Source organism: Phyllostomus discolor, chromosome 6 (assembly GCF_004126475.2).
Source record: "Phyllostomus discolor isolate MPI-MPIP mPhyDis1 chromosome 6, mPhyDis1.pri.v3, whole genome shotgun sequence".
NCBI classification, from domain to species: domain Eukaryota; kingdom Metazoa; phylum Chordata; class Mammalia; order Chiroptera; family Phyllostomidae; genus Phyllostomus; species Phyllostomus discolor.
The window spans coordinates 118,433,564-118,450,170 of NC_040908.2; the positions used below are offsets into that span (position 1 = coordinate 118,433,564).

A 16,607-nucleotide genomic window follows, 5' to 3' on the forward strand; every position below is an offset into this window, starting at 1 on the left:
CCCCAGCCAGTGCTGTGTGCCTGGCCAGCATTTGCTGCTTGGCAGCAGCTCAGCAAAGGGTGAGGCAGTGATCTGCTGGTGTAGGGGGATCAGTTTGGGTAGGAGCGCTGGGAACTGCCTGAATCCAACTCAGTCATGTTCTGCCCATGCTGGAGGGCTGCTGGCAATAACTTCCTGGACATTGGCCTCTTGGATAAGGATTTGGACAAGGAAGCCCGCAGGGTAGAGCAGAGGTTATCACCAATCACTGCCAAACACAGGGAGGTTACCCAACAACCACTGGGTGCAGGCCCCAGGCTGGGTCCACTAACAGTTCTGGCACCAACCTTGAGAAGTAGCTACTCCCATCCCCACTTTACAGACAGGGAAACTGAGGTTCCATTTGACCAGGTGAGCACTAGAGCTCAGAGAGGGAGTCGGGATGAACAGTTGGGACCTCCATGAGCACTGACCTTAAGCCTCAGGTGGCTGCTGAGAGGGAAGCAGAGGTCTGGACTCCCTGCCCACACTTGGCAACTTTCCCTACCCATGTCTTCATTGCAGCTTAGTCCCCTCCTTAGGGAAGCTTTGCCTGATCTCCTGTGAGGCTCGGTTAGGCCCCAGGCCACCTGCTATCATAGCTTGTCTTCTCTGGGCGGGCCCCTCTGCCCAGACCCATCCCCACAGTGAGCCAGAGAGGAGGAAGGAAAGACAGCAGCCACCTAACATGCAGAAATTCCAGCTTCTAAGCCTAGCTTTACCTGGATTTACCACAGGCTTTGGGTTCTCATCTGTAAAATGGGGCACCCTGTACCCCTCCATCAGGGAAGAGAAACACAGTGGAAGAATTCCCTTCCGCCCCTAGAAGCAGGACCCCAAGGGCAGCTGTGACCCTCCTCCCCCAAGCATTCCATCCTGGAGTCCGAAGCCAGCAGGATACAGTACCTGTGATTTGGTAGGGTCAAGGCATCTAGCAGAGAGGGTGGCTTTGGGGAAGATGTGCTTCATTCTCTGATGTGAAAGACAGTAGTGCCACCACGTTGCTTTGCACAGCGCTTCGAAACAACCCTATCAAAATGGTGCCTGGAGAGGGGCGCTCAGATGGGCCTGGAATTAGCTTTAAGGACAAGTTAGGCTCAAATCCCTGCCTCTCATGGACTGTATGACTTTGAATATGCCATTTAACTTTTCTGAGACTCATTATCCCCCAATGCAAATGGGGATCTTACCAATCTCAGACCACTGGTTTTTATTAAATTTGATGTCAGTTTCTTAATTTGAAACCTGGAAACTTGGTGGTACCATTTCACATTTCACTGGTACCCAGTGCTGCTTAAGGGTCAGTGACAGGTCTGGATACCAGAGCACATCCAGAGGGGAAGTGACTTGCCTGGACTGTCCAGAGGAGATTGTCGCGTTGTGGGGAACCCCCTCGGTGGCAGTCCCAGGGTGAGTGAAGGGCCTTTTCCTTCCGCGTTCAAACCCGCGGTCACTTCTCCTGTTTGCGCAATGCCCCCCCACCCCGCTCCCCGCCCCGTCCCCCGCCCCCAACACAACCATTCTAAGAGCAGCGGCGCCAGCAGCGGGGAAAATCGGGGCCAGGCCGGATTTCCTCTGCGGACTTGCGGCTCCTAGAGCCACCCGCCCCTCCGGACTCTGAGGGGCCGCGAACTGCACGTGCGGCGGCCCGGGGCCGGCCTCCCTCCCACTGGGCTTCCTCAGCGACCCATCGCCCTCCGGCCCTTTCATCTGCCCCCTACAACTCGCCCCTTCCCAGTCGCTGTTTCAGCGTAAAGCAGATGCTTTGCTCCCTCGTGGGTTCCGGATGAACCGAGTCCTGCTGGGGAGCGTCGGCCGGCGCTAGGACCCCGCGGCTTGGCCGAGGGGGGGCGTGGTGGGGCAGGAGAGGTATTTAAATTGGAGCTCGAGCCGCCCCCTCGCGGGTCGGGCTCCCGTGGGGCAGTGGAGCGACCGTGCGCCTCCTCGGGCCGTGACCCCGGGGTCTGGCGCGGGGTGGGACCGTGGGGCAGGTTTGCGCAAAATGTGCAGTGGCTGCCCTGGAGAGGACCGGCGGCCGCGCTGAGCCAGGTAGGAGCCGCCCAGCGGCGTGGCTGGCCAGCCCTCTAGGGAATCGGCTGTCCCGCGCCCCTCTAGAGCAGAAGGGTGGAGCTGGACTGGGGCCCATCCATCAGGATGCCTATCCCCTCTTCCGCCGCCGCCCCCACCCCGCAAGTGGACCCAGGATTGACCCTCCTTCTGCCCCAAAGGTCTCCCAGGCTCCTGTCTCAACTAATCTTTCCCGTGAAATAAATGGGTTGGTGCTCCCATTTGACAGATGGGAAAATAAGGGCAGAAAGGCCAGCACTTGGCGGGAACACAGAGCTAGTCAAAGGCAAACCAGGATTTGAATACAGATCTCCTACCATCCTTTGACCCAGCCTGGCATGGGGCTTTCCATCCCACCCCACCAGACAGCCTGCCCACCTGGTGGGGCCCCCCCATCCCTCTCCAAGTGGCTCCCAAGCCAGCCTTCTTCATGGGTGGTAAGGTGTGAGGGACCCCCCCACCAACCCCCACCCCCCCGGGCTGCCTGAAATTCCACCATCACAGCCACATTCCTTTGGGTTAAGGTCTAATTCCCCCGTGGGATGCACATGTCTGCCCTTAGTGATTCACTGCAGCGCAGGGGCGTCCACAGCAGCTCTCCCAGGGCCCCACTCTGCGGGTGATCCTGGCTGAGAGGAGGGGGAAGCACCCCAAACCCAGCACTGGGAGTCTGTCAGCTGGTGGATATTGGGTGGGGCTTTCATCAGAGAGGGCTAGAGGGGAGGTTGTGGCCTGGGGCAGTGGGAAGGTTTGCTCTGGAGGAAGACAGACTGGATTCTGGTCCTGACTCTATGTACTGACTGTGTGGCTTTGGGTAGGTCACTCCTCTGAGCCTCATTTTACTCATGGGTGAATTGAGGACAGTTCTAAAAGGGTCAGGCAGCTCAGCCCCTGCTGGAGAAAACAGCATTTGGGTCATGTAGACCTGGGCTAAATCTCCAAACACTTAGGAGCTGGGTAAGTGCAGGGTAAGTCATTTCATCTTTCTAAGCCTCAGTTTTTCTCATCTGCAAAATGGAAATTATAGTGACTACGTTATTGGTTTATTGCGAGAACTAAGTGAGATAATGTAGGTCGGGTACTTAGAAGAGTGTCTAACATCCTTAAATAGTATGGATGGGCTTATTTATGATAGTAGGCATTGCCCCCCCCCCATTTGCTCTGCCTCTCTGTCTGTCTCTGTCTCTGTCTGTCTCTCTCCTCCCCCCCCCCCCCCCACAGATATGTGACGGTTCTTTTCCCAGGCAGACTCCTATCTCTTGCCTCCTTTGCCTAGGCCTCTTATCTGTAGGCCTGAGGCCTCCATTCTCAGCATACCTCGCCTGGGCTGTCCAGCCCTGCGAACAACGCCTGTTCCCAGCAAAAAAGACGGTGCGCATCCGGGGCACCTTCACAGGCGCTCAGCCTGATTAGTGCAATGCTGGGTGGCCAGCGGCAGAACGGGCACCAGGCTGCTTGCCCTACTGATGGGACACTGAGGCACATAGGGTTAAGGGACTGGCCCCAGAGAACAGGCTGGGGACAGCAGTAGAGTCTGGCTGTGAGACTGGGTCTAAGAGACCCCAATCCTCCCTCTTGAGAGTGAGTTGCCCTCAGATTCGACACACTTTGTTTTGGGCACTGCTGATGGATGCCCACTGCTGAGAGGCCCCCTTCTGTCAGATGCCAGCGCAGAGCTCCACTGGGGCAGGGACAGTCGCTGCTGGATGCCCTGATGCCCACCGTGGGGGTGGCATGGGGTTTGGCAGCAGAGGAGGGAACATGAGGGCCCCTTTGCACAGCGATGCCTCGGGTCCAGCCGAGCCAGGCCCTTGCTTGTCTTTACCTCGCGCTTTCCGCTCAGCCTGCTTCGGCAGAGCTCCTACCCCTCGCTCTGCTGTTCGTTCATTAGACCTGTGGTGAGCATCACTTCATAGGCCCCTGTTCTCAGGGAATAAAAAATTAATTATCAGGAAATGATCAATGTGATGAAGACTATAAAGCCTGTGAGGGTCTGGGGAAGAGCGTTCCAGGTGGAGGAAGCAGGGCAGAGGTCTGAGACAGGAACTCGCTTGCCGAGTTCGAGGGATGGCGAGCAGAGTGGTGAGTGCTGGAGCTGGGTGAGGGAAGGGTAGATGGGAGGGGAGTCAGCGAGGAGAGGCGGAAAGCCTGGATTACTCGGGAGGTTTGTCAGCAGTGAGATTCGGGACTGGCTCTCTGGTTTAACCATGCCTCGCTGGCGGCTTTGTGTGGGACAGACTGCGGGGCATCGGGTGGGAGCAGGGTGTCGCTGTGGTTGGGGCCCAGGGTCCTGGTGGCCTCTCGGTCTGTGGCAAAGATGGAGGAGGGAGGTGGGCAGATCTGGGGGTTGTTTGTCAGGGAGGACAGGCAGAAGCCGCTGACAGAAAAAGGAGTGTGGCAGGGAGGTGAAGGGAGAGTTAAGGAGAGCGAGGGCTCTCACCCATGTCACCGTGTCACCAAGACTCATGTCAATTCGCAGTGTCTCCCCTGCCTGCTCAGTGGTTGGTGCTGGGCCCCCAGGAGAGTGAGCGCCCTCTGCCCTAGGGGCACTTCCACGGGGTAAACCGTAGAGTGCTCGGGGCCCCGGAAGCCCCGGGGCTGTGGGAACCTGGAGGAAGAGCCGATACCTAGCCCAGACTTGGGGAACCAGGGAAGGCTTCTTGGAGGCAGGGACATCTCAGCTGAGACCCAAAGGATGAGGAGGTATTCAGCACGAGAGAAGGGAGGAAGTGGAGGTTTGGGGCAGTGTACAGGGGCCCTGAGAACTGAAGGAGACAGGAGGCTTCCCGCACCCAGACTGGGAGAGGGGACGGGGAGACCGGAGTTGGGCAGAAGAGCTGGCCGGGCGTGGCACACTCCCCAGGGCCTCGGAGGCCCCACTGAGGGGTTTCCACTCAATTCTGAGTTCACCAGCTTTCAGAGGCGGGTGATGTTCTGCTTTTTAAACAGCAGAACAAAATTTCCGGTGAAAATCTGACCTGTAATGCAGGTGAGAAGACAGAGCAGCTGTGGGGGCGGAGGCCCACGGCCCAGGGGAGCCCAGGGGACCGGGTTTAGAAGACCACTGTTTGAGCACCAAAGGACCTCAGGGCAGCCATCTGGACTTAAAATTCATTATAGAGACACTGGTAGGTTCCGACAGAAAGGCCCAGCTCTCAAAGGTCCCGTAGACGCCTCTTCTTCTGAAGCACCCTCAGAGTCACCATTCAGCACCTGTGGGAGACCTTATGGCAGAGGGTGCGGGCACAGACCCAGCAGCCGGACTTGTGGGCTGTGAGACCTCGGATGTGTTTCTTAATCTCTCTGAGCTTCAGTTTCCTTGTCTGTACGATGGGAACGGTAATCACGGGCCACGTCATTGAATGGCTGCGAGGATTAAAGGAGGTGATAATACATGAAGGGGGTAGAGGAGAGTGCCTGGCGCACAATAAGGGCCCTCTAAGTGGCACTTTCATAGCATGTGTCCCATCTGACCCTCAACAAAACTTGATGAAGTCAGCATTCACCTCAGAAAAGGAAACTGAGGCTCAGAGAGGTAAGGTGATTTGCATACGGCCGCAGAGCAGCGAAGTGGAGGAGTGAGAGGGAACGGTTGGATAGAAGTAACTCTGCGAGTCCAGGGCTCTCGGAGGGCTTTATGTGTCCTTCCTTCTCAATGCTCTGCAGGTACCACGGCCACTTCTGTGCACTTATTTGTGTCCCCAGTTCCCAGCACAGAGCCTGATGTGGGGAGGCATTCACTAAAAGTGTGAATGAATGAATGAATGAAATTGATAGATTTGTCTGTGTATTCCTAGCACTTGACCCAGGTCTTCAGTGAGTGAGCCCTTAGCAGTCCTGAGAGTCCATCCTGCTGAGGGCCTCCATGCTCCTCCCCCTTCGCCTCACCCTGACTGCTCACAGAGAGGAGGGCTGGTGTGGCCAGAGTGTCCCCCTGCCCTGGCACTGGCGGTGGCTTCAGTGAAAGTAAAGGGCCTGGCAGCCCGCTCCTGGGGAAGTTCACAGCCACATGCTGGGGGCTGGGGGCAGGGCAGAGCTCCCGGTGGGGCTTCCTGTCCAGGCTCTGGGCCCAGGCTTCGAACAATGGCAGGGGCTTGAGAATCAGAAAATCAAAAGAAAATATGCAGAATAAAAGTCCAGGGTGGGAGGGGGTTTGAGGAATTCTTGTGGGGGTCAGAGGAGCTAGGATGGGGTGACCTGCTTGCGGCCAGGGTAGAAGTGGTGTTGGAGGCCCGGCTCCCTGCTCATCTGCCCCGGTCGGGCCAGGGCTCCCTGTGGGCTCCTCTGCTTCCTGCTGCCACCCTCCAGGTGTCTTCCACCAGGTGGGGTCTTCAGAAACCCAACTCTGACCACGTCACCCACTGCTTAAAAACTCTTGCTGGGGCCCTGGCTGGTGTAGCTCAGTGGATTGAGTGTTGGCCTCGCTGGTTCAATTCTCAGTGAGGGCACATGCCTGGTTGTAGGCCAGGTCCCCAGTTGGGGTGCATAAGAGGCAACCACACATTGATGTTTCTCTCCCTCTGTTTCTCCTTCCCTTCCCTGCCCTCTGAATAAAATCTTAAAAGAAAAAAAAACCACACCAAAAAATTCTTGCTGAGGAAAATGGCCTAACTCCTAACTAGCTCCTTGGCGTGGCCCTGGAGGGCCCTTTGTGACGGGGCTCTCCCACCCGCTTCACAAGGCGCCCCATTCACCGCACCTTATTCTCAAATGCAGCTGTGGCCTGGGGTTCCTGAGTGCAGGCGCAGGCAGGATGAGGGGCCTGGCGGTGGGAAGGAGCCTGAGGTTTTACGGTGTTCCCCATTCCTCCCTGCCCTATGCAGAGCCATGAGCCACCAGATCCTGCCGCTCCTGGCCGTGCTGACCCTGGGTCTGACCCTGAGCCTGGCTACCTCCCCACACGGAGACAAGGTGCCCTGTAAGACGGTAAGAAGCCCTGCCCAGGTGGGGTAAGCTCCACCCCCCCATCTCCCAGCCCTGGGGGGTTCTACCATCCCAGCCCCAGAAACCAGAAGTTAGAGGAGTCAGAAGAGGAAAGAGAATGCACTTAAACCTTGCATTCGATTAGCACCTGCTAGAGTGTTTAAGTACCTTATTTACTATTAATCTTGCCAGGAAAGTACCATTATTTCCATTTTACAGAGTTGGAAGCCGAGGCCTAGAGAGGTGAGGTGACTTGCCCAGGGTCATTCACCTGGGACCAAAGGGGCCAATATTGGGCTCCATTCCCCTAAAATGCTCTTAAACTGCTCTTAAACTGCTCTTACAGCTGGGTGATGCAGAATTTAGAGTAGCCAACTGGGAGGGGCTCTTCTGGGTTGGGTCCCTCCTGGGAACAAATCCCCTTTCCTGACTGGGCTCCTTGACTTGGGCTCATGTGCCACATCTCTGCTGGGAGGTCTCTCACTCATTACTGCCCAGGTCCAATGCTGCCTCCTACAGGAAGCCCCTTTTGATCTCTTTGCTTCCTTTTCTGGGCTTCTACACCCCCAAACTCTCCTCCATGTCAAACTCACGGTGCAGTTGACAAATGGGCCCCGGCTGTCTCACCTGTTAGACTGGGAACTTCTTGAGGGCCGGGGCCAGGTCTGATCCACTTTGTTCCTTCTTCCTGCCCCAGGCCAGGGGGACTAGCCCTGAAGTTACGGTCACCCTGCAGGGCACAGGGAAAAGGGAGCACCTAGGTCCGCCTGTGAGGCTGGGCAGTCACCCCAGGAGTTTGTACTGGGGCAGGGACAGGCCCTCTGGCAGCTGAACTTGGACCTGGGAGCTTCTGACACAGAATGGGCAGCTGCTTCGGGAGGCTGGATGTGCTGGCAGCCAGGGCCGGCAGCCCTTCCCCGGGGCTCGGTGTCCTGCTCCCCTCACCACCCTTCTGGGACTCCCAGGACCCAGCACAACAGGCAGAGAAGGCCGCAGGCACCACCTAACGCAGCCCCACACCACCTGGGGAGGCAGGCTCAGCGAAGTGAGGGGCCCGGGGCCAGCCAACAGGAAGGGGAACTGGGCGAGCTTTGTAAGGGGAACTGGTGAGCTTTGGATTGGGGAAAAACGAGATAAAAGTACTTTCTGGACTACCATAGAAGGAATTGTGATGTTTTTTTAAAGGGTAGAAGACCAAAATTGCCACATGCCGAGGGCTTGCAAGGTGCCTGCACCACGTTGAGGGCTTTCTCTCCTCTTCTTCCACCCAGAACTCCTCCTTTCAGCCAAGGAAGCCAGGGCTGAGGAGGAGACGTGCCCACCAGTTTCTCCAGACAGGAGGGAACAGAGCAGATTTCGAACCCAGCTCTCCAGAGCTGACGCTGTCCGGTGCCCGTGATTTTACCGCCCTGTCTCCCTTCTCTGCGCAGGTGATAAAATGGAGCTGGGTGGCAAGTCCATTTCCCTCCAAAAACAGGAAAAAAAATCTGGGTGGTGGCATCCTAGTGTCCCAGAGGGTGGGCAGAGGGTTGTCCAGGGAAGCTCTGAGTTGGTGAAAGGCTTGTTCCTCCAAGCCTCCTTCCCGAGCACGTCGGCCTCGCTGGGGCTCCGGGCTCAGGCGGTGGTGGCGCCCTGGCAACGCAGAGAAGAAAGCAGCCCGGGCCCGAGAGCCCTTCCCTGGACTGACCTGGAGAGCCGGGCGGCCCAGTATAGCACTGCCTACCGGCAGCCTCCTCCGGGTCTCTGACAGGGGTCCTGGGCACCGGGGTTTCCAGAAAGCAAGACAGGCTCTGGGCTTGACCAGTTTTGCACCCTGACTCAACTCTCAGGGGCTGGTGGCCCAGGGAGCCTTTGAGTGTCCAGAGGTGAAACAGGGTGTGGGCTTGCCTATAGGATGGCATGTGATGCACAGGACAGTGCCCACCCCCTCCACCCCCCACACAGTAAATGCCCAGGAGGTGCCTGGCTGGTGCTGCTTACTGTGCTGAAGGACTCAGTCTGGGTGCTCAACCAGCTGAGGGCCCAGTGGTCAGAACTTTGCGGGCACCAAAGGAACTTGCAATGGTAGTTTTGAGCCTCTGACTCTCTGATTTGGGGCAGCCACCTCCCAACCAAGCCTCAGTTTCCTTAGGGGATACAATGGGGTAAATATGTCTTAGAAGATTGAATGAGGCAAGGGAGCTGTGCATCAGCACAAGCCTGACGCACAGCCGGCGTTCCAGTTAGAGACAGTCACTGTGTTCGTGTCCCATTTGCTGTTCCTTCTTCCTCAGGATGGTCAGGAGCCAGGGCAGGAGGCAGAGGCCACACCTGGTGGCCCCAGCTGCCTGAGAGGCTGTGAGGGAGGAAGGGGCAAGGAGCTGGGCAGGACCGCCGAGGTGGCTGGGATAGGTTTCTGGTTTATGTGGGTGCTCAACTGTGGGGGGTGTCTGGCCTCTGAGTAGGCTCGTCACTGCGCTGCATGGAGAAGGAGGGGGCGCACAGATGCCTGACGGTGGGTAGTCCATTCCTCCCCAGCCTCACCTTGGAGATCTTGAGGGGAAGTGGGCAGCAGGGCCAGGAAGGGGGCCCCTAGGTTGGTGTTCCTGCCCTGCGACTTAGCCACCAACCCACCATGACCTCCCGCAGGTCACTGTCATCTGTAAACTCGCTCTCCCCATCTGGGAATTGGGTGAGCTGGACCCGTTTTGCTCTAACAGTCTTTACTTTTAGTCTGAATATATGGGTCATTTTTTTTAGAAAGGTGATTGAGTCAATCCCTGACACCTTTACTAAGCCGATGATGTCTGTGACTTTTTCATTCATGAAAAAAATTTTCTAAGCATCCTGTGGGCCAGGTCCGAGGCATCCTCTTCAGTCACATCAGTCCCCATTTGCTCTGAGCTCACTGTCCAGAGGTCCCCACACAGACAGCCACAGTGCAGGGGCCAAAGCTATGAGAGAGGAAGCACAGAGGCTATGAGAGCCCAGAGGAAGTCCCGACCTCACCCGCAGTCAGGGAAAGCTTCCTGGTAGAGGAGACCCCTGGAGCTCAGCATGCAGAATTCATCATGCAGTTCTGGTTGGGAAGGGCATAACCAGCCCAGGGAACAGCAAGGAGGAGGCCTAGAGGTGGGGCTGGGAGGGCACGGTGGGCAGTGGGCAGCTATGGTCACTGTGGGTGGGCCGGGCCAGAGTGGGTTGGGAGGAGAGAGGACAGTTCGCCAGAGGCCCCAAACAGCTTTGAACCCTGCAGAGAGTCCTGGGGTTTGTCCTGGAGGGATTAAACAGAGGGCTGCCCTGTCAGAGTGGAATTTTTGAGCAGTTGCCAGGCATTTGATTGGTGGATTGGTCAGAAGGGGTGAGTGCAGACAGGGGCTGAGGGAGGAGTGGCCCCAAGTGGGGTGGCAGTAGAAGTCAGACCAGCAGAGCAAGGCTGGCGTTCCCGGTGTGCTAGAAAGGACGAGAGGAAGGCTGCATCTACACGGAAAGAATTCTGGCCCTGCAAGGCACATGGGATAGAAGGACAAAGGTGGGACATTTGGTTATTAAGAGATATGGGTTCAAAACTCAGGTCTGTTCCTCACCAGCTGGGTGCTATTAGAACCCCCCTTACCCTCTCTGAGCTTGAGTTTCTTAAATGGGTGTGACCATATTGATGGGCAGGCTGTTGTGAAGATCCAGTGAGACGATGCCGAGTAGGTGCTGGGGAAGGGTGAGTTATGTTCTGGATAAGAAACCAGAGTGATAACGTGAATTGATGAGGCTCACACAACAAAATCACAGCCTTGTCATTAACGAATGTGGGTTGGGACCCTGGCCATCTTCCCCCTGCCCCTTACCCTGACCCCGTGTCCAGGGGCAGGTACGGACTGGTCCATGGGAAGCTAAGCCGCTGGCGGGCGTAGCAGGCGGGTAGCAGCAGCATGAAGGAGGAAACGCCTGGGGAGTGTTGCTGAGGAAGCAGGCTCGGGGCCCAGGGCTGTGCCCCATGGAATGAGGGCTTGAATGAGATCTGAGGGTGAGAAGCCAAAATGCATGACAAGAGGACAAATGGCATTTTTCCCTTTTGGAAACATATCGCCCGAGTGGGTTGATGCAGTGTGACACCAGCGGGGTAAATGTGACTGCCTGGGCCCATGGAGGGAGCTCAGGATGTGCGACCAGGAGGCCCGGGGCTCAGCGTGGCTCTGTTCCTTCCCAGCTCTGGGTCACTCTCAATGAAAAATGGGATAATAATCAGCACAGGGTTTTTGTTTGTTCATTTGTTCTTCTAACTTTCTATCACCTCTCTGTCTGTCTACCCATCAAACTTCCTTGGTTTTGTCCCTGATGCCCGGGCTGCACAGGATGCCAGAGGCAGGGGCAGGAACAGGAGGGTCAAGCCACCCTTCCCAGAGGCACGGGTCTGATTCAGCTCCTGCTGCAACCACTAATGCCTGCTGCTCTCCTGCCGCCCCCTCCCCAGGTGAACAAGGAGGTCTTGTGCCAGTGCCGTGGCCTACTCCAGGTCCCCTCGGTGCTTCCGAGGGACATCGAGGCCCTTGACCTGTCTGGAAACCAGCTTCGGAGCATCCTGACCTTGCCCCTGGGCTACTACACGGCACTTCGTCACCTGGACCTGAGCTCCAACGAGATCAGCTTCCTCCAGCCAGGCGTCTTCCAGGCCCTGTCCCACCTGGAGCACCTCAACCTGGCTCACAACCGCCTGGCGCTGAGCACTGGGGGTCTGGGTTCCCTGCTGCTCGTGAAGACCCTGGACCTGTCTGGGAACAGCCTGTACAGCGGCCTGGTGGAGCGGCTGCTGGGGGAGGCGCCAGCCCTGCGCACCCTCACGCTGGCGGAGAATAGCCTGACCCGCCTGACCCGCCAGACCTTCTGGGGCACGCCTGCACTTGAGTGGCTGGACCTGCATAGCAACGTGCTAATGGACATCGAGGACGGCGCTTTCGAGGCCATGCCCCACCTGACCCACCTGAACCTCTCCAGGAACTCCCTCACCTGCATCTCCGACTTCAGCCTGCAGCAGCTGCGGGTCTTGGACCTCAGCTGCAACAGTATTGAGGCCTTTCAAATGGCCCCGGAGCCCCAGGCCGGGTACCAGCTCACCTGGCTGGACCTGCGGGAGAACAAACTGCTCCACCTCCCTGACTTGGCTGCGCTCCCGAGACTTATCTACCTGAACGTGTCCAACAACCTCATCCGGCTCCCTGCGGGGCCACCGCAGGGCAGCGAGGCCATCCACGCACCTTCCGAGGGCTGGTCGGCCTTGCCCCTCTCGAACCCCAGCTGGAATGCCAGCACCCACTCCCTGTCCCAGCTCCTGAATCTGGACTTGAGCTACAACGAGATTGAACTTGTCCCTGAGGGATTTCTTGGTCACCTGACCTCCCTGCGCTTCCTGAACCTCAGCCGGAACTGCTTACGGGCCTTTGAGGCCCGGCGTGCGGGCTCCCTGCCCTGCCTCATGCTCCTGGACATCAGCCACAATGCTCTGGAGACGCTAGAGCTGGGCACCAGAGCCCTGGGGTCGCTGCGGACGCTGCTCCTACAGGGCAACGCCCTGCGGGACCTACCCTCATACACCTTTGCTGGTCTGGCCAGCTTACAGAGGCTCAACCTGCAGGGGAACCGGGTCAGCCCCTGTGGGGGGCTCAGTGGGCCTGAATCCTCAGGTTGTGTGGATTTCTCTGACATCTCCTCCCTCCGCGTCCTAAACTTGGTGGACAACGAGATGGAGACGCTCTGGGCAGGCACCTTCCTCCACACACCACTTACTGAGCTAGACCTGTCTTCCAACCCTGGCCTGGATGTGGCCACAGGGGCCTTGGCGGGCCTGGAGGCCTCCTTGGAGGTCCTGGCCCTGCAAGGCAATGGGCTGGAGGTCCTACAGGTGGACTTGCCCTGCTTCAGCTGCCTCAAACGGCTCAATCTTGCCGAGAACCGCCTGAGCCGCCTGCCGGCCTGGACGCAGGCCGTGTCCCTGGAGGTGCTTGACCTGAGGAACAACAGCTTCAGCCTGCTGCCAAGCAGTGCCATGGGCGGCCTGGAGACCAGCCTCCGGCGCCTCTACCTGCAGGGGAATCCACTCAGCTGCTGCGGCAATGGCTGGCTGGCGGCCCAGCTGCACCAGGGCCGCGTGGACATGGACGCCTCCCAGGACCTGATCTGCCGCTTCAGCTCCCAGGAGGAGGTGTTCCTCAGCCATGTGCGTCCTGAGGATTGTGAGAAGGGGGGGCTCAAGAATGTCAACCTCATCATCATCCTCACCTTCGCACTGGTCTCTGCCATTGTCCTCATCATGCTGGCCACCTGTTGCTGTGTCCGCCAGCAGAAGTTCAGCCAACAGTACAAAGCCTAGAGAAGCCGGGCTGCAGATCACCTCAGCCGCGAGAGCCTTCCAGGTCAGCGAGTGAGCTGGAGGCACAGAAAAGGGCGAGGTCTGACCCAAGGTCACACAGTGGGCCAGGGTCCCAGGGCCCTGGTCTCTGAACCCCAGCCCAGGGCTCCTTTCTCTGCCTCCTGCTGCATCGGTAGGTGAGCCGCCTCCCGGACCACACATGTGGTCCAGCTGTGGAAGCTGGAAGCTGAGCGATACTGGGAGTGACGAAAAATGAGGTTCCCCTGTTGCATCAACAAATCTTTGCCGGAAGTCTGTTTTGTGCCCCGCCCTGCTCCGGGCACTGGGGACGCCAGTGAAGGAGACAATCCCTGTCCTCAAGCATCTCCCAGTCTGGGTGGGGAGGGCGTCGCAGAGCCGAGTTGTGACCACACAGAGCTCAGCCCAGTGCTCTGAGGCTCGGCAGCCGCCTGCCCCTGCCAGGCCAGGGCCAGGGCCAGGGAGCAGAAAGACCGAGAGGATCTGTCTGAGCTCTTCCAAGCAGACTCTTTGTCACATCTGATAGTGACTCAGCTTCTCTGGAGCATGAAGACATTGCAACTGGAAGAGAACTGGAGCCACACGCATGTGTCTTGGATCCGGCGCCACCAGGCAGGCTGTGGCGGCTCCAGCAGGTTGGGCCCAGAGGCTGTCGCCCTGGGCTCCGGCCCGCACTGGGGCCTTCCGTTCCCTGCTCTGGGCAGGCTCTTTCCGCACCCTCTCATTGTAAGCACCAGCCGGAATGCTGCCCTAGCCCCACTCCCTGCTGCATCCCAGCCCCGCCCTGCTTGGGGAGACAGGACTTGGAGCCTTAGGTCTCTGGTTCTGGTTTGCACCAGGCTTGGCAGCTGTAAGGAGCCTAAGCCTGCAGCTTCCTCTTTATGACAACCGTCTGAGGTTGGTCTTTTTTCCCATTTTGTAAAAGTGGCTCCAAGTCTCTCTCAGGTGCCACCATCATCAGGGTGCCCTCGCTAAGAAACGCTATCACTGAGGTTCAGACTGACATCATCCTGACCCCAGGGGCTGAGCTTTGGCACTGTGGGGGCTGCAGGCTGTCGGGTGGACAGGAAGCGGCCTCTGCTGCGGACAGGGCCTGGGGGCATCCTGTGCTGTCCATCCCCACCTGCTCCTCTCCCTCCTCGCCCAGGCAGGCAGAGGGAAGCCAGGTGGCCATAAGCCCTCTCCTCCTCCTCTGCCTCAGTTTCCCTCATTCCCTCCCTTGCAGACTGATGTGGGTTCTCCTTTTTCTCTTCTTGCTCTTGCATTCCCTCATTCCCATTGTCCAATGAGCATGGCCAAGAGCACAAGAGCACTGAGTCCCACCTCCCCAGTGTGCAGATAGGGAAACTGAGGCTTAGGAAGAGGAAGGGACTTGCTCAGAGATGCATACGTCAGTGGCAGAGCCTGTGGAAAACAGTAGATTCAGACCGCATTAGGGGTGTGTGGGGAATGGGGGGGGCTTGGGTGGTTTCCTCTCTCAGCTGTCACATCACAAGGTAACGTTGGCTCCAAACACTCTTTCTGGTCCTGATCGTGCAGGAATGTTCCCGTCTGGGCCCTGGAGGCCTAGGGGCGGGTGGCTCAGGGGACCCAGTCCTGGGAGGGACTGTGACCACAGGTGCCCGCTGCACAGAACACTCCTTCGTGGGCATGGGGGCAGGAGTGGGCCCTCCGTGCCTGGTCTTCAGAAACACTACACAATGCTGCTCTCACCTCCCGGGGGCCAGGCCACAGCCCGGGCCTTGGGACCAGCTCTTCCTACAACCCACCGGAATGTATTAAAGGATAATTTTGGAGAAATGGTGTGGCCTGCCAGCCTCCTCTTTGCTTCGGGTATTCGACACCATTGCGCCTACTCGAACCCTGCCCTCCTCTCCTCCCCTTGTGGTCTCTGAACCCCATGGAGCAGCCCTGGGGAGACAGGCTGGGACCTCTAGGCGGGAGGTGGAGGTTCTGGGTCATCTCCACCCTGGACCTCCGGGCCTCAGCCCCAGTCGCACCCCTTCCAGTTCAACAAACCCTGCTGCCCACCCCACCGCTGAGAGAACGGCGGCTGTCCACGGTTTCACTGCCGGTCCTTTCTCCGAGCTGCTCCTTCTGCCCCTGCCTCGGGGGCCTCCTCCCCTCCTCTCCCATCTGCTCCCTTGCGGTCCTCTCTCCTCAGCCCTTCCTCTCCAGTCGCTGCTGCTTCTTATACCTCAGCTGTGCTCAACTCGTGCCCATCTTAAAAATAGTGAAAGATCCTTAAACCGTCTCCCCTTCTCCTACTTCACAAATAAACTTCATGATAAAGTATGCCCTCACTGGTGTGGCTCGGGGGGTTGGGCGTTGTCCTGCAAACAGAAAGGTCACACGCCTGCGTTGCAGGCCAGGTCCCTAGTTGCAGGTGTGGGGTGAGAGGCAACCGATCGATGTTTCTCCCCCATATCGACACTTCTCTCCCACTCTTTCTCCCTCCCTTCCCTTCCCTTCTCTAATAAATGAATGAATGAATAAAAATTTTAAATTTCTTGGTGAAGTAGCTTCCCCTCCCCCTCCTCCATTCTCAACCGACCTGGGCTACCTTCAGCCCCTCAGAGCCCCACACTGCCCTGACTAAGGTCACCAAGAGTGTCCTTTGCCAAATCAGTGAACTTTTCAGTGTCTGCCCTCTTGACTTCTCTGCTCCTCACACCTACCCTCCCCATCACCCGACCCTCCCCTTGTCATACTCTCCCGGCATCCAGGACCCACACCTGGTTTCCGCTTTCCTCTCGGGACACTGCTATTCAGGCTTTGCTGTGTGCTCATCTGCCTTGACCCACCACAATGGCGACTACCAGGACTCCTGTCCCAAACCCTCTTCCCTTGGCAATGAAATCGCCCTCATAGCCATAGCCACCCTATTGTTCTGATGATGCCCGCAGGTCTATCTCCAGCCCCAGCCCCTTCTGAACACTCAGCCCTGATACCCAGATACCCAAAAGCCTCCCAAGCTAGAGAACTAAAGACCCCCCAGGGGCTGGAGAATTGAGAGTGAGCAGCTGGGCTGCAGTTCAAGGTCGACCTTGGAAGAAGGGCCAGGAGGGTCCAGAAGAAGCACTCCTGGTTCCTGGAAGGGAGGTGGAGGGTGAGGGTGTGGGCTGTGAGGTCTGGGGGAGAGGACAAGGGCCTCCTCACTTGGGGTAGGGGCAGGCAGAGTCCAGAGGGCATGGGGTGGCTCTCCTCTGCCCCCCACTTTGTAACCCCCTGTGCTTGTCTT

General features: G+C 58.0%; 1 protein-coding gene across 2 annotated transcripts; it reads left to right on the forward strand.

Annotated features, from left to right (window-relative positions):
- Positions 1-1,918: 1,918 nt before the first annotated feature.
- LRRC32 (leucine rich repeat containing 32) lies at positions 1,919-15,433 on the forward strand. 2 transcript variants are annotated; one of them, XM_028517510.2, is made up of 3 exons: positions 1,919-2,067; positions 6,909-7,011; positions 11,456-15,433. In XM_028517510.2, the coding sequence occupies exons 2-3, from the start codon at positions 6,913-6,915 to the stop codon at positions 13,346-13,348; spliced, it is 1,992 nt and encodes a 663-aa protein (XP_028373311.1). In that variant the 5' UTR covers positions 1,919-2,067; positions 6,909-6,912; the 3' UTR covers positions 13,349-15,433. The 2 variants fall into 2 exon arrangements, with proteins under 2 accessions (XP_028373311.1, XP_035884672.1); XM_036028779.1 differs by lacking the exon at positions 1,919-2,067 and adding an exon at positions 2,092-2,261 and having other exon boundaries at positions 11,456-14,914.
- The last annotated feature ends 1,174 nt before the right edge of the window (positions 15,434-16,607 follow it).

Excerpts from the sequence above, each read along its gene's own strand:
- LRRC32 (XM_036028779.1), top strand. The coding sequence starts at position 2,173 with ATGCCTATCCCCTCTTCCGCCGCCGCCCCCACCCCGCAAGTGGACCCA. Across the intron at positions 2,262-6,908 it reads CAAAGGTCTCCCAGGCTCCT|AGCCATGAGCCACCAGATCC; the intron begins GTCTCAACTAAT and ends TGCCCTATGCAG. Across the intron at positions 7,012-11,455 it reads ACAAGGTGCCCTGTAAGACG|GTGAACAAGGAGGTCTTGTG; the intron begins GTAAGAAGCCCT and ends CCCCCTCCCCAG.